Here is a 21,623-nt window from a genome sequence, read left to right on the forward strand (position 1 = left end):
CTGCCTGGAGTTGCACTGAACAATATTCTCCAGGAAACTCTGACACTTTCAAGCTGAAATGTCTGAGGTAAAGAACATTGCCTCCTTGGATTAGCTCTGTGGGATGCACCTCTGGGTTTCTGCTTTGGGCTAAATCCAGCTACAACAGAGTGAGCCCTGCTGTGTTTCAGACAGAAGGCTGTAAACCCAAACCCACTCCACCAGCCCTGCGGGAAGCTGAGAGCCTGGGGGAAGCAGAAGAGTACAGGTTGCTCCTGCCTCCCATTTCAGAGAGGAAAAAGAGGACCTCCATCCACTACTGCAAAGTGGCTGTGACAGCACCTTCCTGTGTGAGCCCTTCCTCCAATGAAATGAGGTAAATTACAGATGGATTGACTCGTTCAGAGCATCACATATAAAAATTAACAGATAAGAAGTCTGTGACGGGCTTGCTCTCTGACCAAACATTGTTTCCCAAATTTGCTTCTGGGCAAAGTGGTTGTGAAATGTAATGGCAGCAGCAGAGTGATATTATATACAGGTAGTATTTCATCCAGGGGAGCACAAAGAGAATGATTGAACGACATGCATTTGTGAATTAAATCTTGTAACAACTCTAAGAGAATGTGATTTACCTAACAATATCATTGAAGCAATGTTTCTGGGGTAAAGATTCCCATTTTTTAATGTAAAACTTGTGAAGGGGTATGAACTTGATTAGTAAAAGCGAAGTGTTTTCAGAATGAGCAAGTTTACGAAACTAACATTTGGTCTTTCAACATGTTTTAAGAACAAAAGGAGCAGGGTCACAAGAATGGGCATAATCCTCTGATAATAAAGGCTGCCAGAAAGAAGAAAAAGACTTAATACTTGCCTGATGACAAAGATATCCTAGAAACTGCAATGGAAGGTGTTCCAGATGGTTTCCTGCAGTGCTTCTTTACTAAATCTTCAGGTACACTTTCACTTGCTGGAATAATCATGTCATTTTCCAAGCCTGTGTCCTGCCCAATAAGAAAAATGCACAAGCCATAAATACAAAATCTAAGTTTATTCACTATTAGTTTATAAAAGCATAATTTCTATTAGATTCCAGAACCCCAAAGTTTCTTTAAAATCCAGTCCATTACTGAATATATTTAGATTCCAGTATAATCTGCTTTGCTTAGCACTGATGATGCACAAAATTAGCCCAAAGATGCAATTCTTGCTTACATTCTGAGTTTGCAGCTGAAGAATCAGAGTAAAGTATCAGGGAAAAGAAACACTCAAATCTATTAGAAGCTCACTCAGTTCAGAAATCAGAATAAAAAAAGAGAAAGAAAAGACAAAACCTGTGGGTTTTGTACTAGCATAATGATTTCAGCCAGGGCAAACCCAAATGCACTTGAACTGATTATGCCAGTAAAACCCCTTAAATAATGCCAATATCCTTGATATCATTAAGACCTCTTGCCTACCTGTAAAAGAAAAGCTAATAACATAACTCCATTTAAATTAAATGGATTTTTCCAACAAATCTAATGCACTTGAAAACAAGTCAGTCTATGTGCCGACAAGAACATCAATAAAACAACTATTCATTTATTTACAACTCCTAAAACTGCTCTTCATATACAGTAACTTATTTTTTATTAGGAAAGACAACATATTAGACCAAATATCTGGAAGTCAGAAAGAAAATTGATGCGTTCAACAGGGCTCTGATCTAAACACTCATCTACCTTTTTTTCCAAACTTTAATGGTAAACATCCCCCAAGAGTCCTAACAGCACATGAGAGGAATTGTTCTGATAACATGTTTATCACACATTTTGTGTTATGGAATAAATTTTTGCAGAGCCCTGTGTCCAAGCCCAGAAAAAAGTAAAATCAGTTTAGCCTGATTTTCTGCAAGTGCTGGACTTGCAAAATTCCCCTTAGAAGTCAGTGGGAGAATGCTAGATTTTGCGTGCTTGAAAGTCACATCCTTATTTTACAGCACTTACTCAAGGCTCCAAAGTGCCAAAAAATGCTTACTCCCATCCCTCGTGCCTCCCAGTTGAGAATCTGCAACTCATTATCTAATGCTGGACACCCACAGCAATTTTTAGGCAAAAGAGAAACGCCTGCCAAACCAAAAACCGCATCACTGGTAAGAGCACGAGGAGCTCTGCCCTGGCAGGGATCTCCACAGCAGAACTGAGGCAGAAATCAGACTTTCTCTGTCAGGCTCATGCTCGCTGTGCTGCAAACCAACCTCCCAGGGCAGACCCAGCGCAGTGGCCCTGCTTGGTGCCAGCCGTGCAGCCCTTACCCCGCTGCAGTCCGCGGTCATGCTGCGCTGGGGACAGCGTGGCAGGGAAGCCTTGGCAGCGCTGCCTCTGCCCCTTGCATGTCCTGCAGCAGCCCCTGCACCGCTGCTGCCCAGGGAAAGCGTGCTCCCTCTGCAGAGGAGACAGAGGAGACAAGGGTCATTGCTCTGAGCAAAGCAAGGCAGCTCATTCAGCTGCAAGGAAAGGGCTGTGCTAACTTTATGAGAGTAACAGAGCCCTGATGGGCTGGGCGATCACCTGGAAAGAAAAAACACAGGCAAAGATGAATTACAATTGCTTTACACATACAAGTCATACAGGTATTGTCAGTGCTTCTAGCAGAACTGCAGATGGCCCAAATGGACAGCTCTTGTCCAGGCTGCAGGAGCTGTGTTTGTTCAATCCACGCTGCATTCACATCCAGCAGGAGGAGGGACGAATCATGCAGCCATTCCTACCAGGCTGCTCCACTGGTGACAAGGGAAACTGCAGTAACATGACACCTCTGGACACTTCTACAGCCAATTTAAAGCCAACACTATCTCCAGAAATTCTAAAATCCTTGTGTACCTGTATCTATCTGTCTGTCTATCAATCATCTATCTATCCCATCCATCTATCAATCATCTGTCTATCCCATCCATCCATCTATCATCTCTCTATCCTATCTATCTGTCTATCTATCTATCTATCTATCTATCTATCTATCTCATCCATCTCCAGAAAAACACCCACTTATTCACTGTGCTGTTTATATGTGGTTTTTTCGTGTCCAGTTATGACTCTAGACCCTAAGCAGTTGATTCTTTCAACCAGTGTAGAAATTTAGGAAGGTTGGACAGGTCTTCTTGGAAGTTTCACATTAGTAAAAGTGACAAAAAAGCCATCACTGACCAGCACACCAGACCTCAGTTTCTGTCTAACATCACAACAGGTGAAAATTTTTCCATGGAACATTTTCTGTTACATAATACTGGTAAACTCATGTGAAGACTGAGGATTAGAAAGGGAAATCTGTTGCCCTTTTAAAAACTTTTTAAACAGTGAAAATTATTTTAAAATGTGTCCTTAGTTCTTCTATCAGTCTGCTATTAGAGAGAGATTTGACACATTTTATACATGTTAAGCCGACAACAGAAAAATGGTGTTGTGACTATGCCAGGCTTCTCTTCCTTGTAGACAAGACCTGAGTGCAGTGGGGTGGAGTGCCTGTGTAAATGAGCCTAAAATTCCCACACTATTTCTCCTAGAAGCATCCTGAGCTGATGCAGCCTCCCAGTTCATTCAGCAGCAAAAACATTTACAGCATTTAGCAGTAAACATTTTTGCTGGAGTAGAAATAAACCTGAAGAGGTGAATTCATGGCCTGAGTTTCCTTGTTCCCAGCTCAATACATCTTCTCTTAAACAGAAACATTAAAAAACAATAAGAATTGTCTGTTGGTGTCCCTGCTGGTAGGTGAAATACTACCAATTTTGACAATGTTGCTCTGGGCTTTGGCACAGGACACCAATTTCAGTAGGTGAGGATGAGATGACGAGTAGAGAAGAAGTTGTCATAATGACTCAATACCCCTAATTTAACAAGTCTTGCACTCTGACTCTGGGTAACAGCCAGAAAATTATTATTTATGTGAAAGTGATACAAGGCAATCAAATATAAAAACTGTCTTTATAGACTACTGTTGTATTGTGATTTTATATCTTTGTAACAGTTCTGTAATGGTTTGCCCCTTCACTCTTAAATCTGTACAGAGAGTTTATCCTGTGCAGAATTCTACCACCCAAACAAAATTATTTTGCTTCATTTATGGTTAACTGCATGATAACTTTCTTGTAGTTTGGCACACAAAAAGAGCTGCACAGTCCTCTCACAAGCATCCCTTTGTCCTTATCCTGGTAAACTCTCTGAGAAAGCTACTAATATTGCATAACCTCTGTATTAAGCAGCACAGACACCAGATTCCCGAAGTTTTGTCTCTTAGATCCTTCCCTCATCTCTATTCAATGAAAATGCAGAAAACCAGCAAAAATTCTGCTTCTGGTCTCACAGAAGTCAGGTATGAGTCTCGTGAGATATAGAAGGTCTAATAAGCTTAGTGAAAAAAAAAAAAGTGAACTGGAAGGATTAAAGAACACAGCTATCTTGAAAGCTGGATTGGCTGGTAGGTGCTGCAGCACCCTGTGGGAAAAAAAAAGAAATCAAATTATCAACAAGAAGTCAAGAAGATTGTCACCACCAGCTTAAGGCATATTGCAGAACATCTAGAAATTGTGATTTGAATTGTAGGTAACAAAGGGGAGCAAGTTCTTGCTTGAACAAGGTTTATCTATGTGCTTACTAAACTCCATGATGTTCCTCTTGCCTGCTATCCTTTGTTCCTGCATATCTCTTTGGAAACATTCGTTTAGAGACAGGAAATTGCTATTAGAACTTATAGCAAATTGTTAATATTTTGTCAATCCAAATTGTAAAATTCCTAGGTGTGTGCACCTGAGCAAAGAATGTGGGTCTAGATCCAGTGTAGGCTGTCCACCTGAACAAGGGAACAGTGAGCTGCTTTTTGGCTTCATTTTGATGGTAGGACATGACAGGAATGTTGCTCTTGGAATTTTATAATGCCATCAGAGGCACTGGCAGAGATCTCTTAAGCCCAGAAGAATAATAAAATAACTAGGACAATAGTAATGGAAATAGAAAGGCAAACAGCCTTTGAAGAACAAAACATAAATTACAATCAATTAACATTTCATTAGTAAAGAAAACCAGAGCCTCAGTTCTGTAACATGACAAAACTCATCAATTAAAAGTCAGAAAACAAAAACAACGTACTGACACACCGGTCACCAGCTGAACATGAGGAGATTAAGATAAGATGAGTGGAGATAATTTTTTTGCTTGTTGGCTGTTTTTTGGTGATTTTTGTTTGTTTTATGAACTCTGTTTTGTTTATTTTATAAGATCTGTTTCTCAGACAGCATCCAAAGAAACAGAGCAGCCCAGGGCACTGGCACATGTCCCAGCAGGAGCTGTCCCAGCCTCTGCTCACCTCTCGGAGCACGGAGCTGATTTGCCTCCACGCAGACCTGGGCTTTCAGCCTCTGAGCCTGTGCTCCTTTCACCTTCATGCTTTCCATATGGAATTTCTCCTTTGGTAACTGCCCTGATAACCCTCCTGTTGAAAACAGGGAATAAAAGATTTTCAAAGTTGTGATGTGCACAGTCCAGTAATTTCATCTAACCCATGGACAACTCTGGATATAAAGGTCAACAGAGCACCAAATCTGGTTATGAAACTGGTTTCTGGGGGGAAAAACATTTTGTATTTATGTATGCTTGTATTTACTACAAACTGCATTTTAAGACACCAAAACACTAAAACATTCCTTCTATTCAAGCTTAGAACCAGAATTGCCTTTTGTGAAAATTCATTTTTTTTTCAGCGGGGGGGAGTTTATCGTTAGGAAAATGTTTTTGACTAAGTGTGCGCATTTTCCTCTAGAAAATTATGCTATGTGTATTTTCTCTTTAGATATTTCTAGAATTATATGCATCAAATGCCCTAAACATGCCATTCCTAAAAAACATAACACCACCCCCTTATCCTGCAAAACATGGCCTAATGGGACAGAAATGAATGAAATTAAATTTTTCAAAGTAATGGTATTCCTCATGACCTTACAAACCACAATAGCCTGAAAAATTATCCCATTACACTGTCAGTAGCAGCTGGCCCCAAAAGAGCCTTGCTAAAACAAATCCACTCATGAGATACACGAATGCAGAACCTGAGGCAGGAAGAAGCAAGGAAGGAAGAGGAACAAAAATGAAATATTTCTAAAAGAGGCCACCAAATATACTAGGAAAAGCAAGCCAAATTTTTGTAGGATTAAATTTCTGTTATGGGGAATATCACCACTGAAAACATTTCTGTCCACAAACAGGAACAGCAGCACTAAAATAAATAACAATTATAAAAACAATTGTTTCTTGTAGGGGGATATGACTAATTGGTTTGCTTAAAGGGTTTAAATGGAAGGAGGATTAGAAAAGTAAATTTTAATGCCCTCTGACTATAGCTACCACTCAGCCTGACTCAGAGCAAAATCTAGGTCTATTATAGAGGATTCCTTAGGCTGGTTCTTTCTTCACCATAGCTTGAGAGGTCAGAGGAATTCTGATGCTCTTTTTCCCTATATTAAAGAGAAATAAATAACTGATGTTAATTTCTGGAGTTGCTGGAGCAGGTAATTCCATGCTCACCTCTTCTTAGAAGTAAAAAAGCATGGAAAGCATCCACCTGCCCTATCTTTAGGATCTCTGATAAAAATGTGTTCTTCCTTTCAACAGAAACAAAGTTTTCCAAATAGCACCGAGGCTCCAGCCATGATATGAACTTCCATTCAGGTTTTCTTCCCAGTCACCCAATAGCATCAAGCTACGTCCAGACGCCACTTGCGCAGCCACATAGCCAATGCACCTGCCTGTGTCCCCTGAGAGTGAATGCCCCTCAAAGGCCACAGTCAAACTGGGGTTAAACCCTGCAAGATGAGCAGCAGCAGCTCTCTTTATTCACTGTCACACACACACTCTTAGGCTGTACTTGCACAGCTGGAAGCTCCAAGGAAAACTTGTCTTGGGAGCCAAACTGACCAGTAGACATAAAAACCACAGGTCCTACAAATACTTTTGTTCACATTTGCTTCTCCAGAAAGCCTTCCTTTAAGGACACACTGTTACTTCTAGGTGGAAACAAGAAAAATTCAAAAGTAAAATTGACTTTTTTTCTGCTGCCCTTATAGCTGAAGGATAATTACTGCTGCTTTTCCCAGGAAACAGCAATCCAATTATAGTAAGTATGCCTTTAAATGAAGGCAGTTTCTAATCCTGGGAAGTTTGAGGCTGATGTTGAAGACTGGAAAAATCCAAAAGAAAATCTATCCAACCATATACAGCTGTTTTTAGATTTATCAGTTTTCAAAAAAACCCAAAAAGCCAAAAACCAAAACAAAAACCAACAGCAACAAAACCAAAGGATTTACCCAATCTTTCTAGGTCTGCCAAAGACAGACTTGTGCCCATTTGTGGAGCAGACTGGTACATCCGTCTTTTTTCCTTCATTCTCTTGGGGTTGATCTTTGAATGTTCCTTCATCATCTGTGTAGGAAACTGTGTCTGCAGTGGAGGGAGAAAGAAAATAAAAAGTGAACTTCTGCACAAATAACACAGCATGTCAAACAACCTACAAAAACAGATAATAAAAAAAACCTTGGATCTTTGTAATAAAATAAAACTTTGCCTTGAGATGTTCCTCATTAACAGCTCTTGTCTTGAACTACACTTCCAGATTTATCAGTGACAATATTTAATAACCAAAGGACCTGAAATTTAATTTTGAGATGTACAGTATCTTCTGTGTTGAATGAAAGAATGTTTTAATAATTAAAATGTTTGTTCAGTTAGGAGCAAGGTATGGGGCAAATGGCTTATATGTATTTAGATATATTTTCAATATATCTATCAAGTAGCAAATCATGAAATACCCAATCTGACCACTGACATAACATCAAGAACTTATACATTTACCAGTTTTACAGTTTCTGAAGCACAGTGATATTGGCAAGGAGCAAGTTTGCACCATGTATTTTTTCCAGTGGCAGTAAACCAATCCCTCCTCTTATAAGAAGGGATAAAACTGGGCATAAATACTACATCTGAAACAGACTACCTAACAGCCTCTGTGTTCAGAGTGAGTACAAACCACCAGTATTCAGGAAAATCTCACATTTCTCACACCAGTGGTCCTGTGGTACCCTGCAAGGAACCAGAGCAGCTCGCACACACCGGGTTGTGCTTGGCCAAGACAGACAGACAGACAATTTACTGTACCTAAAAGTGCAGGTGCAGTTTGTTTGAGACACCTGGGCAAAAGGAAAGTCTGAATACCAGATGGCCTGGATATAGTCCATGATCCAGCAGACAGCACAGGAGCTCAAATTTACTTTACTTCTTCAGAGTTGAAAAAGAAAATTTGAGTGATTTTTACACACCACTATCACAAATAAGAGAGCCAAAGGCAGAAAATGACTGGGCTGAGATCTCTCCATACAGCCAAACTTCCTGGCAGGAACTGAGAATGAACTTTCAGAGTCTCTGCTGCTGGGCTTTGCAGCTGAATAACACTGTTCACCTGTTTGGACAGTGAGTTTTTCAGCAGCTCCCTATCTCCACAGAGATACTTCTTTCATATAAGCCTTACCTTTCCCTGAATATTACTCGTTCATAAATCACTGTAGCCACAAATAAAAAAGTAGGATTAAAACACTGATTATACTTCAGTCAGGAATAAAATACAAGTCAAACACCCAAGAAACAAGGTATTGAACATATAAAGCACAAGCAAATCTCCCTCTTTCGGTGCCTACCTGGGAATTTGTGAAGGATGGACTGTCTGACAACATCAGTTCCAAGATTTGATTGTTTGAAGCGCTTTGCTCTCTCTTCAAAAAACCATTCTCCTGTCACTATCCGTAGCTCTCTGTATGAGGAAAATGAGAAAAGCCATAGACAGTGTAAAGTGTAAAGAGATTGATTGTAGAGCTTGGAATAATAGAAAATTTAGCAGAAAAATATCACCTTATTTTGCAAATGGAATTTTTAGTAGATGGAAATTTGCTTGGCAAAAAAGAGTTTCAACTACGTTTACAAGATTTCTGTAAAATATACAGAACATTCTGTCATGTTAGTCTTTTAGTTAGTCATGTTAGTGAACTACTCAGTGTCACAGTTTCCAATTTCTCCAAAATGACAAGAGACATAGAAACAGCAACACTGGATTGAGGGAGAAAATCCCTCACCAAAACTCCTGCCAGATGAGTCAGCCATTCATGGACCCTATGTGGTTATAGAGAGGTTGCTTCATGCCCATATATATTTTTCATTTCTAGTTTTATATGCTGACACTATATGCAGTTTCTTCACCTGGCAGCGCTGCTATGAATTAGCTGTGTGTCAGCAGTTCAGAGCAGTGAAAATTTGTATTTGCTGCTGTTTTGGATAACGCTGTTTTTTTCTGGTTTCAAATTCTTTTACCTGTACCAGCGATTAAGAAAACCTGTACTGGTATTGATGGGTTTTTTTGCTGGGTATATTTTTATGCTGGTTGTTAGCCTTTTCCTGAATTACTTTCATTATGGCACAGCATCACCATTTCTACTGCCTCACTACACACAATTGATGGCAAAAAGCTACTAACCATGAATACTCTAATAAAAAACTAATAAACAAACTAATTACCCCCAAACATTAAAAACTGATTTAGCTCCAGGCATGTTCCTGCTTACTGTTCAATAAGAAAACCTTCAAACCTCTACTGGAAAAGAAATCATCCAGTCTCTTGGGCATGAAAATTACTACAGATGGATTTAGAGCACTGATCAATATCTTCACTATTAAGTTATTTCTGAGTCAGGCCTGAATGCAGTCTTACTTGAGAAAATACTAAAAATTACAGAGAATATTACTTCGAGAATGTTACTTAGAAAAACACCCTGACACTGGTGAAAAGACCTGCTATTATCAGTTTGTCCCAACCTGTTAATGAATCATGCATCTTTCCTGACTCACTAAAAAAAAAATTAGAAAAATCAAAATCCCAAATACATGTCCACAAGCATCAAAATAGATTATTGCCTTATCTTTTTGTTGCAGACTCCCAGTGAAAAAGCCCTCCATAATTCATCAGCGTGATCACTCAGTCATTATGAAAGCTATTAAAAAAAAAATCTTTATGCTCCAACCAGGAATTTTTAAATTACTTATGTTGGTTCCAAACACTGAAAAGGATTCACTTCATTACAAACTATGCCTGGCCTGGCTGGTGTAAAAAAATGGTTTTTTTTGGAATGTGTATTTTCACAATTCCATTATAGCACATGCTTCTCTGTGCAGTTATTTTATTCCAAGACTTATGGCACATTTAATGTTTTATATCAAACCATAATCCTTCCAGACCTTTCACTAAACCATCAAATTCCATTGCAATGTGAATGACATATCACAGACAGAACACTGCCCACATCCTTATCCAGAGAAGCATCTTCACCCTTCTCCAAGCTCTGACAACCTAAAGGAGTTTGTGGGAATCCAGGGCATCCCTCTGGCTGCCCTGGAAGGTCTGGGACCCTGGCAGGGGGTCAGGAACCCCCCTGTACAGAGCCTCAAGAGACACTGTCTTTGATCTCTGTCCATGGAAAAGAGTTTTCGATCTTTCAGGATGAATTACAAGCTCTGAGTGTTTGATATAGGTAGTAATTAGTGTGGCACGGGTGCAAAAGTAGAATTTTAGGATTCTAGGTAAGGGGTTCAAAGGGGGCAAGATGGAGGAAACTGGGTGTGCCTTGTCCTTTTTCTTCTTCTTCATGCCCTCCATGTTTCACTGTGGTGTTGGCATTTTTCTTTTGGTTTAGGCTGTTCTCACTGTTCAACATGGGTGATAGGTATTGGCACATTATTGTAAATATAGCGTACGTAGTTTTTGGTACATAATGTTTGTAACATCCCACTGAGGGGCAGAGCCCCACACACTGTCCTGCAAGACAGACAGACCTGCTGCTGGTCAGAGAGAAAATATTTTAGATAAGAAAGAATAAACAACTTTGAAAACCAGCACAGACGAATTACAACTCCTTCTTTGGCAGCGGGGCTGAAAGACAGAGACTTTCTAGACTTTCTACAATCTCGGGAGCATTTAAATATCACAGATCCCGACAGGAGTTGTGACCTTCACCCAGGGTTCCAGCAGAGTTGGAGGCTGCTGCACACGAAGCTCCAGGCTTTTACAACCAGACCCTGCAATTATTTCCACCACAGCCTGGTGACACCCACCTGGGTGGCTTGCTGCGGTTCATGGAGGGGCAGCTCTTTGCCACAGAGGCCCTGGAGAGCCATCCCCTACATTTTCTGGCCAGATGTGAACAGTGATGAGGGAGAGAAAACCTCTGGTGCCTCCTGCATCACAGGTGCCCAGGGGCTTTCAGCCTGGGTGGAAGGGTGGCTGAGACCAGAGTGTCTGCTTGTTTTACTGTCCACTAGTTTTGTCATCTGATGTGGAGATTTGACCCAGCAATAGCAGGACCAAGAGCTCAGGGAGAGTCCTGAGGGCTGGACAGACCAAAGGAGCTGCAGACAAGGGAAGGATGGTTGGGGCAGCTGTGGAAGGAGACTGGGAAGGAAGCGGATGGAGGATTTGGGCTGTGCAAGGAAGGAACAGCAGTGCTGTTGCTGGTGGAGGCTCCCTCAGCATCCATCCCTGGGAGAGGGCCCTCCTCTCCTCCATTCCATTGTGGTATGGGACCTTAGAGCTACCATCAGACCCCCTCTCTGTGTCCCCACTCCATCCCACAGCCTCTGCGGCTTCTCTCTCTGGCAGTAAAGCAGCCTACAAGATGGGAAAGGCTGGCACCAGGCTGGCAGTGAGGAAGGAGAACTGTGCAGAAGGACTTTCCCTTCCTTTTGCCATCCCTGTGTAACTACTGACCCAGTACTCATCTTCCTCAAAACATAAGCTTTGCAAGGAAGGGACAGATCAGTTTATTTGGGCAACAACGATTGATCCCTTTATATTCTGGCAAAGGACAACTAAGCAATCTACTTCTCTTAATAATCTCTCTCTGTTACCTGCAACCTGCCACTATCAAACATCCCCAAATTACACAGCTTGTGACCTCTTGCTTAGCCAAGGATGTTCCAGGACATTGCTGGCAAACACAAATTGGGCCCCAAGGAAAGAAGAGTGTGCAAATCCCTTTTTCAGGGCTGAGCAGGCAAAGGAGTGTGACAGTCACTACAGTGGCAGAGCTGAACCCTGTGCCCATTCAGGTGATGACCCCAAACTGAACCGCCCACCTTCTTCATTAGACTGATGTTATTAAGATCCACCTTTTCAATGAGGTGCCAACGCCTTGACAGGGATACTCTGAAGAGGCTCACACCCATTCTGCTCTGGCTTCACCAGAAGAATGAGGTCTGAGGCAAAACACAGACAATTCCCTCAACTGAGGCACAAAACACGGCCAAGAGAGGCAGAATTGCCTTGCTTCAGTCAGGTGCTTCACTCCTCTGGCCAGCCCTGTTTATCCGGAGTGAAAGGGAAAAAGCCATCCAACCATTGTGAATGCTGCATGAAATGAGGCCTCAACCCTCACTTCAGACCTTCATCCTTATTTCCATCAGTGCTACTCTCTGTCTTGAGATCCTGAATTCAGCTGGCAGATCTTTTTTTTTTCTTTTTTTGCAAAAATGTCCTCACCCAACAGATCATTTCCACAAAAACAGCACTTTCTAATGAAATAAAGGGAAAATCCCCAAGCTTTGCAGATTTGAATTTCTAGTGCACTAGTATTGGATGTATTTTCCATGTATGCTGAACACAAAGACTTCATGTTCATGTTATCTTAATCACTCATACATGTCAAGAGTACCTATTAAAAGAATTTTTGTTCTACACATAAATGGAAATTACTTCAGATAAAATGATTGCCTAAGTCCCTGACTTGAAGTTTGAATTTAATAATTGCATTTGACATTCTAAATTTAAAAAAATGAAGAGCAAGAGCTAAACAGTCTTATAATAATAATAATGTCGTTTTCATGTAATTATGACAAGGGGAGTCTGTCTCCTACTGAGAAAGATGCACTATTTCAGACACAGGATCAAAATGAACCCTTGCTGTCTAAAGAACTGTTTCAGGTGAAAAGAAACAAAGGTTTTACTCAATAGCACATTGAATCAGTGCTTGCAGGTTTGGTTTTGTTGTTTGCAAAATGGGCCCAAGGTCCATGCTGACTGCAGATCATGCTACGTGCATGTGTTTTCTTTACTTTCTTGGTTAGGTGTAGCGCATGATGTAAATAACATGGATAATTTCTGCCAAAACAGAATTTAAACTGGTCTTCTAAGGTGTTCAACAGATGCTGAAGTCAGTAGCTTTAGAAAAAAGGAAAACAGTGTTATAAATTATAATAACAGCAATTTTTGCATGATTGCTCTTTCCTACGCTCAGAACAGCTAGGAAAACTAACATTCAGGCAGTTGAGTTGAGCACCAAATACTTTAGGTATCTGCTAAAGTCCTTCTACATTAATTACTGATCCACCTACTCACATCATCATGGGAGAGGGAACAGGTTATGGTTCCGTGCTTCTTCCCCCTCTGTGATCTCCCACTAAACAAATTAATGACACTCTGCTCAGTTTAGAAACAGAACATAACCTATGGCCTGCCCCTCAAAAACTCAGATTTTTCACTCTCATTTTTGCAAGGCACTTCATGGTTAAATGTCCCAGTTAATAATAATAAAAAATCAATTTCGGATGGAAAGTCCCAATTGTTACTTTCAATTCTTTCTTTAGGGAAAAGCCCCACATTGGTAAAAGAGTTTCATCTCCATTTGATCATCTTGTCTAACTCACATCCACAGTAGATGCAAGAGATTCAGCCTATCTTCCTTTCCACCCCCTGTTCCTCAAATTATTTTACTTCCTCCTCAGGAAGAAAATGTGGGAAAAAAGGCAAACCCAAAGGCTGGATAAAATGTAGTCCATGTTTGAGCATAGCAAAGGCCTTATTATATACCCTCACATACCCTCATCTTTGTATGTATTTGATTTCACAGAGTATTTTCTACAACATAAATTAATTCCACTGTAAGTTTTATTATGCTGTGAGGCTATTAAACAGAATTTTTGATCCTGTCAAAAGAAAGCAAGCTTGCCTAGAAGTTACTAAAATAAAATTAAAAGAAATTTGAAAAGAATTTGCATGCTAAAAAATTGGAAATACCTCTATTTTTAGGCTCCTAGTGGGAATAAATGTTACTAAGAGGTTCCAATGAATTTTCATGACATGTTAAGACAGCACAATTATATCAGAGATTAAGATAAATTTTCCATTACTGCTTTGTTCTGCTGTAATAACTTGGGCTAACTAGACATTTGATATATAAAGGCAGTGCTCTCAGATACCTAGACACACTTGCAATGAGAAGTACCGACAGCAACAAGGTGTGAAATAAGCCTTGCAGATCACAGCTGGAAGAACTTTATTTCCCTCAATCTATTGATCAATTTGTCTGTCAAATTTAAAAGACAAAATGATCATAATTTAAGAAAATGCAGGGGGGAGGGGAAAGAGACTTTAATACAAAGTTTCTCTTTTAACACCCATGTTTGAAAGCTCCTGATGAACTCAGTTCCTTGTATGGAGGGAATGGAGCAGAAATCTTCCTCTTTCAAGATCATCACTACATAGAGGCTTGATTTACCTCGTTAAATAGTGCAACAACACAACTATCAAACAAAATCACATGGATACGGTCTGTCTTGTTCTCTGACCTTAGATGGAGAACTAAGAGTTTGGCTAAACACTTAGCTCTAATCCTTCTTGTAATGCTTCTGTAAATGCTTTGGCTTGAAACTTTATATTTTCCCTGGTAATAACACCCATGAGAGCAAAATCCAACTAAATAATTTTCTCTTTATGGACATTCAAGGGAGATCTCCTTTGACAGTAACTCTAAACTGTAAGACAGCTTGCATATAAACCTGTTTGTTATACTTAAAAATACTGACGAACCTCTGCCACTATTCACATTCAAATGTCTTTCCTCAAATTCACTAAATCTCTTTTTTTGAAAGCTTTTCAGAATGTAATTATTGTATTGCAACCAGCTTCCCCATCTCCATAAGCTGTTTTTCAGGCAAGTCTGTCTCTGGAGAAATGGCAGATGAAATGCTCTAAGTATTATTTTATAGAAGTCAGTTTCTCTTGTTGCCAGATGATGTTCTGATTGACAGATGAACAAAGAGACTGTATTATTAAATGAACTGGTATCTCACCCCTACAGCCACCATCATGTTACTGTGTTGTGCTTGGGGTTTTTTAATTTGTTCAGATAATAATATTGTTTTTACCACATACTCATAAAATTGGCACCTTGAAATTACTGTTCTTCAAATCAAAGTGAGCATGCTCGCAGTTTGCCACCCTTTTTTTTTTTCTTTTTTTTTTTTTTTTTTTGGTAGCTGGTCATAAATACACCATAACTCTTAAAACAATAACAACATTTTATCCCAGGCCACATGACAAAATGCCCTCTCACTTTACTGAAAGAGGAGAAAGATTTTTCTCCTCTTCCTGCCTTTTGTTTGCTACTTACAAAGCATAAATGTCTCTTAACACTGTATTATTTTCTCTTCCTTGCCTTCTGCCTTTTCATCTTGTCAAAGGCCCTATTAAATTAATCAGCTCCTCCATCAAATGTAATTAAAAAAGCCTAAAAGTCCTGATTCCCCCTGCATTTCTCACTTGGTAGAAAAGCACAACTGAAACAATTTAAATGAGAACTATGCACAATGATGTAACTGAAATGCCTTTCCCAAACTTCCATCTCCACACTGCCCACACAGAAGATTATCTTTCTGTGTACTCCCAGCAATGTAAAAGACATTTTATGTATCATTAGCTGTCATGAAGTCTTGCAGAAACCCTGCATATGAACAAAAATAAAGGGGAGAGAGAACTTTCAATTTAATGAAGATCCTCAACATGGACAAAATGTTAGCACTTGAAAAGTTCAGCACAAAGTTAGCACTTGAAAAGCACTTGAAAATTTGCAAGCAAATTACACCATGGTTTGTAACAACCTAAAGGCAGGCTTCAACCAGAATTAATTGTCAAGGTGGTTGCTAAGACCACTGCTTGGAGCACAGAACTGCAGCACAAACAGCAGAGGCAGAGGTCACGCAGGTTTTGAGAAATGGCCTCACTCATCCCTCAGCCCCAGAACAGGACCATCTTTGCTGATGTCATCACCCCAAGAGACGCTTATCCAACCTGTTGTAAAACAACATTCTTTAACCCTTCCAAGTGATGTCAATCTTCATGCCATCTAAATTACGTCTTTTCACTGCAATTTAAGTATCACATTACTTTTCTTACCCAAAGAGGGGTCTTAGAACAGCCTGTAAGCTACATTCTGTAGATTCAAAACTCAGGTATGTTCAGTCTTCTCTTGCCTAGGCTGAACACTTGTGACTCCTTCTATTGCTCTGGACATCCTGTGTGCTAAGTCTCATTGCTTTCTGCTGAACTTTCTCCAGGTGGCCAATATGAATTCTGATACACAGAATCAAGGTAATCTACATAAAATAGGATTCTATCATGTATTTTACAGGCCATAATTTGGCTTGTATATCATTGTGTGATGTTCAATTTTTCTGCAGTGGAAAATTCTGTTGATTCATGTTCAACTTTTACCCAGAACAATACCCAGATCATTTCCTAAGGAACAGCTGCAGAAGTGGTTTTTATTCTCATTTTATGTTTTTGCAGCTGCATTTTTTCCCAAATGCAGCACTTCCACATGCCCATAGGGAGCCATCACTTGTTTTACCTTCAAACCACTTCTCTAAATTCTAAGCATCACTTTGAAACCCAATCTTGTCCTTGAGCATGCCTGGATCACCTCTCAGTTTTATGTCTCCTGCAGGTGTAACTGGCAAATTCATCTGCTGCATCAAGGTCCTTAACTGGAATATTTAACAGTAATAAGCCAGGAAATATTCTGCTTTATATCACTGGGGTTTTTAAAAAGTTTTTTTAGTTTGTATGTGTGGCACTTTTTTGAGTTTTTTTTGTTTGTTTGGGGTTTTTTGGGCTTTGTTTTCTTGAGTTTTTTTGACAGTGAAATGTCCATAACTATGCTGAGAACAGAGCTTTACAATTTTCCAGGGAGGTCTGCAATTACACTGGCAGAATTTATTCCAGGGCACAGCTACCCTAATTTGTCAGCCTATTAGAAAGGAACAAGAGAGAGTATCAAAAGGTTAACTTCAGCCAAATTATAAGACAGCAACCAATCCTCCTCTGTCAGCTATCAAAGGTGGAAATTAAATTGATTTTGACATTATTTGTTCTTGAGCCAGCTCTTACTCCTCATCCTGTAACCTTGTCTCAGCTTTCAAACACAGCTACCGTTTGTTTCAGTGTTTGTAGAGAAATTAGAGGCAATGTGGCAGGGTCAACAAATCCCTTTTCTTAATTTTTAAATGAACACAGCATTGTGTTTGCTGTTCTCCATGCTGTCACCTCACTTGCACCACATCACTTCTGAAAGGCACAGCACTGACATTATCTCAGGAACTGCCTGAGGCAAAGTACAAGGACGTCAGCCAGGCCCCTACCAATTTAAAATCATTTCACAAATCAAACACGTAAACATTTTTTGTCTTAAGAGGTGAGACACTGTCCTTTGGATGTGCCCCACTGGATGCAGAGGTTAAGGCTCCTACTTAACAATGGATGCAACCTTCTAAAGCTAAAGTTTGAAGACACAAACCCCAAACTCCATGCCCTGCTGTGGTAATTTTTCACTAACTGTCTAAGTGGCCAAAGTCTTGACAGAACTAATTATTTGTGTTCACTTCCTGAAATAATTTACAGAAAGCCTTCCCTTCCTGATCCCGTTAGTTTGAAGGTCTGTTAAAAAAAAAAACCAAAAAACTCTCCAATTCTTTTTTTTATCACGTCTTTTTCTTACATTATCCAATCCTTACACTAGGTTACATAACTGAGTTTTGTTGCCCAACACATTTCTCCTTTCCTTCATGGTTATCTTACCAAATCAAGCAAAAAAAAAAATCCCATATTACTAAACTAATCAAGTGAATTATTCTTCCAAGTCTTTGGAAAACAAGCTAGTTGAAACTGGCATGGAATTGGGAAAAGAGATAGTGCAGCAAATAAAACCCCCAGATCAGCCTCTCCCCTTGTGTATTCTCTGTAAGAGGATGTACAATGGTAGCACAAAACCACTGCCAGGGCTGTAACCTCCACACATGTTTATAAAAACTGCCCAACTTACGCAATCTTGGCACACACCGAGCACTTCCAGTGCCCCTCAGCTCCCAGCACACGACAGGTGCTGCACACCCGCAGTTTGCAGCTCTGGCACAGGTCTCCCCTGTCAAAAATGAAGCCCAGGCTTTTCTGGCAGCGAACGCAGACCCTGCTGTTGTCCTGTTGAGAGTGGCGGTCTCCGCCTTTCCTTCTCACTTCCAGAAGCTCATTTTTCAGTCTCCTAGAAGTAAAAAAATAAAATCTTTTAATCTGGAGATTCAACTCAATGATCTGTAAGAATTTATTAACAGATTAGCATTTTATGCTAAAAATACATGGTGTGAGTAATTGCAGGGTTTATTTTGGTTGCATTTGCTGTATTTCTTGACACACACAGGACACAGAATAGATCTATTCCCCAGCTGTCAGACATGCAGTCAAGAGGAAAATCTGGTAGATCACTATGAGTAAATGAAGAGACCTGAGCAGTTCTGGACAACTGATAAACCATCTTTGCTTGTCCTTCATCAATAATTCAAGTCATGCTGAGCCCAGGTTGACAGCAACTCAGAACTGAGACTATCCAGTGCATGCACAGAAGAAAAAGAAGAAAATGTTTTCTGCAATTAGTGTGCATTTAATAATATGCCAGTGCAGAGTTAGGTAGGAGTATATATGCAATTCTGTACCAGTTATTCAAAGCCTTGAAAGAGCCCACACCAAAAGATCTAAATAGGAAGTGGTGTTATGCTGTGATGCTGCAATCAAAGTGAAAAAGGAGAATACCAGTTTAAACAGTGTGACTTGCAGATCTTACCAGTTCTATAGAACTGACTCTACAGACTGACCCTACTGACTACAGAATAAAATATTTGTGTTTAAGACTAAATTTTGAAGTCTACAGTTTCAATGGCTAATGAGTTGGGTCCTTAACAAGAACACAACAGTGAGATGTAACTAAGCTCAGTGGTTGCTAAATTCTTTCAGTTTTAAATGTCTGGGTGTTGCTGTCTCCCCATTACCCCACCCTTCCCCATGCTGTCTTTCATGCCCATCATCAGCCAGGAGCCCCCAAAGTCCCTCAGTCATGAAGCACTCCAGCTCACTGAAATCACTATCTCTGTACACACACAGATGCTTAAGAGGAGATTTAAAAATCTGCTGCCACCTTGACCTAAAAATCAGAAAAAATGAGCCAGAAGAAAACCACATGGAAGATAAAACCAATGAAAGATTGCAGGTTGCAGCCCAGTAAAGGAGGTCAGGAGCATTGCTTGGGCCACCAGGGAGTCAGCTCTGACAGAATTAGGTTATTTGTGGATAACACTACCTTGCTAAAAGATTGGCCAGCATTTTGCTTCCCAGTGGGATCCCATGAACAGCAGCTGCTCTGAAGCCACCTGACCTGTGGCTGCTCAGCCTCTGACAGCTCTAGAAAGGGCATGTCCAATCCCTCCAGGCAGCAACTGCAAATCCCAGCCAAGGGCTTTCCTCTGCTTTCCTCACCTCTATCCAGAAGGGAGTGCTTCATCCAGCTTTAGTCCCTTCCCCACATCCAATCCAAACAGCCTTTCTTTCATGCCCGAGCATTCAAAAGTCTGTCCAGGCTTTGTGTACTTTCTTGTTACTTTGCTAACTGTTCTTGCAGTTCATTGATTGCCTCTGACATCTCCTCACTTCCTGCAGGGATGCTTTTGGTGCCAGGCATGTGTCCATTTCCTTCTGTGAGTCAGCTCCAAATGCAGACAGTGTTGTGCTGTGCTATGAAAACTGCCAGTGGTGCTGGGTGTTGCCACTGTGCACAGAGAAGGGAGATGATCCCTATTCTTGCCAGCCCCATCCTTGGATCTACTTTCAAAAAGTCAAAACTCCTCTGCTTTTCCTGTACTGAGGACCAAAGGCAGCCCACCAGCAGCGTGTTCTTGGCCACACCATTTTCAAAGGATACACCACATCTATCTGCTTTGAATAACAAATAAACCTTTAGGTGCTTGTGAAGACCTGAATTACCACTGAGTTTTTGGTCACTCACACTTCACTAAACATCAAACAACGTTCACAAATGTTTAATGATTTACTGTCACCCCTCCAGCAATGTGAAGTTACCAGAGATAAAGTGCTCTGCCACATGGCCACTTTGAGTACCAGCTGACCTTAGGGAAATTTGTTAAGATTGATTGTGCTTTCACACAGTGAGAGATACTGCAGCACTTTCCAGGTTCAAATTCACCTTGCCCTGGACTTTTGCAATAACCTCAGGAGCTGGAATTCCAGAAGACCTGTCTGACCTGTGAGGACTGAGGCCAAGAAGACATTGTGCACTTTGGCCTTTTCCGCATACTTTGTCACTGGGTCCTCTATTCCACCCAGCAGCAAGCCCACACCTTCCTTTGCACTCCTTTAGCCTCTATTTTCTCACTTACACTGTTCTCCTGTTGATCTCACCTAATTTGATTGCCAAACTGGACCACTTCTTCTTTACCTGATCACTGGTTATTCTCTCTCTATCTCATTTTTTCTGTGGTCTCCTGTCAAAACTGTGACTTTTTATACAGCAGAACCACCAGGCAATGTTCAACAGAGAGTCTTTGAGAGACAACTTTATTTTCACTATTTATTTAGGTTTGCAAAGATTTGGTCAATCTCGTACCAAAGAACTAAAGAGGCACAAATAATTCAGTCCCAGTTTCTTTTGGCACTTCATTATCTGCATGCAAACCAAGCACCTGATCCTTACCCAAGTGTCAGAGCAACTCAGAAAATGAATGTTGTTAATCCTCAAATCTCATAAGGGTTAGAATACTATGCACAAGCAAATGCTTATTTTTTCATAACAGATTTATTCCCAGTGGTTTATTTTTACTGAAAAAAATTAAATTAATCATGACCCATCACATTTCAGGAACTTAGCATGCAGTTATTGGCAGTTGCCATCTTTTTGGCAATAATCACTGTGCCCTGTGCACTGCATCCAGGTGTCTAATGGTGAAACAGAACCTCCACTGAACTCCTTCCACTCCTGCCTTCTTCCTCCCCACTGCAAATTTCAGGCCCTTTTGTGCTTAGTTAGAAGTACTATTAGGCACAACATTTCTTTTAAATAGTTCCAGTTTAAAATTGGGAAATGTCTATAGGCCCAAAATAATAAACAGAACATTTTTTTTAATAGTTTGCTTAGACATCAACATGTTGAAAACCTTATCAATGTTCTTGTGACATTAAAAAGACATTATTCCTACTATTCAGTAGTGGTGATTACAACAGTATTTTCCAGTGCTTATGTGAAACACAATCCAAAATTCTTATCAGGTGATAGCTGATCTGCTAACAGTGTAAATTCTAAGAAGTGGTTTTTTTCTTATTTTTGAATATAAATTGCCTTTGATGACTTCCAGGAAACAGAGAAAATAAACCAGCCTGCAGTTATTCCACTCAATTAAACAAAGAAGAAA

General features: G+C 40.2%; 1 protein-coding gene across 4 annotated transcripts in view; it reads right to left on the reverse strand.

The window, feature by feature from the left end:
• Positions 1–21,623, reverse strand: part of SYTL5 (synaptotagmin like 5) — a 72,394-nt gene that overhangs the window by 20,565 nt on the left and 30,206 nt on the right. For all 4 annotated transcript variants that reach the window (XM_068179775.1, XM_068179774.1, XM_068179773.1 and 1 more), the window contains exons 3-8: positions 18,197–18,412; positions 8,699–8,811; positions 7,316–7,448; positions 5,323–5,448; positions 2,276–2,405; positions 854–983 (exon numbers count right to left, since the gene is read on the reverse strand). In XM_068179775.1, the coding sequence (XP_068035876.1) occupies positions 854–983; positions 2,276–2,405; positions 5,323–5,448; positions 7,316–7,448; positions 8,699–8,811; positions 18,197–18,412 (848 nt within the window). The remainder of the gene's footprint in view (positions 1–853; positions 984–2,275; positions 2,406–5,322; positions 5,449–7,315; positions 7,449–8,698; positions 8,812–18,196; positions 18,413–21,623) is intronic.

Source organism: Anomalospiza imberbis, chromosome 2, assembly GCF_031753505.1.
Source record: "Anomalospiza imberbis isolate Cuckoo-Finch-1a 21T00152 chromosome 2, ASM3175350v1, whole genome shotgun sequence".
Taxonomy (NCBI): Eukaryota; Metazoa; Chordata; class Aves; order Passeriformes; family Viduidae; genus Anomalospiza; species Anomalospiza imberbis.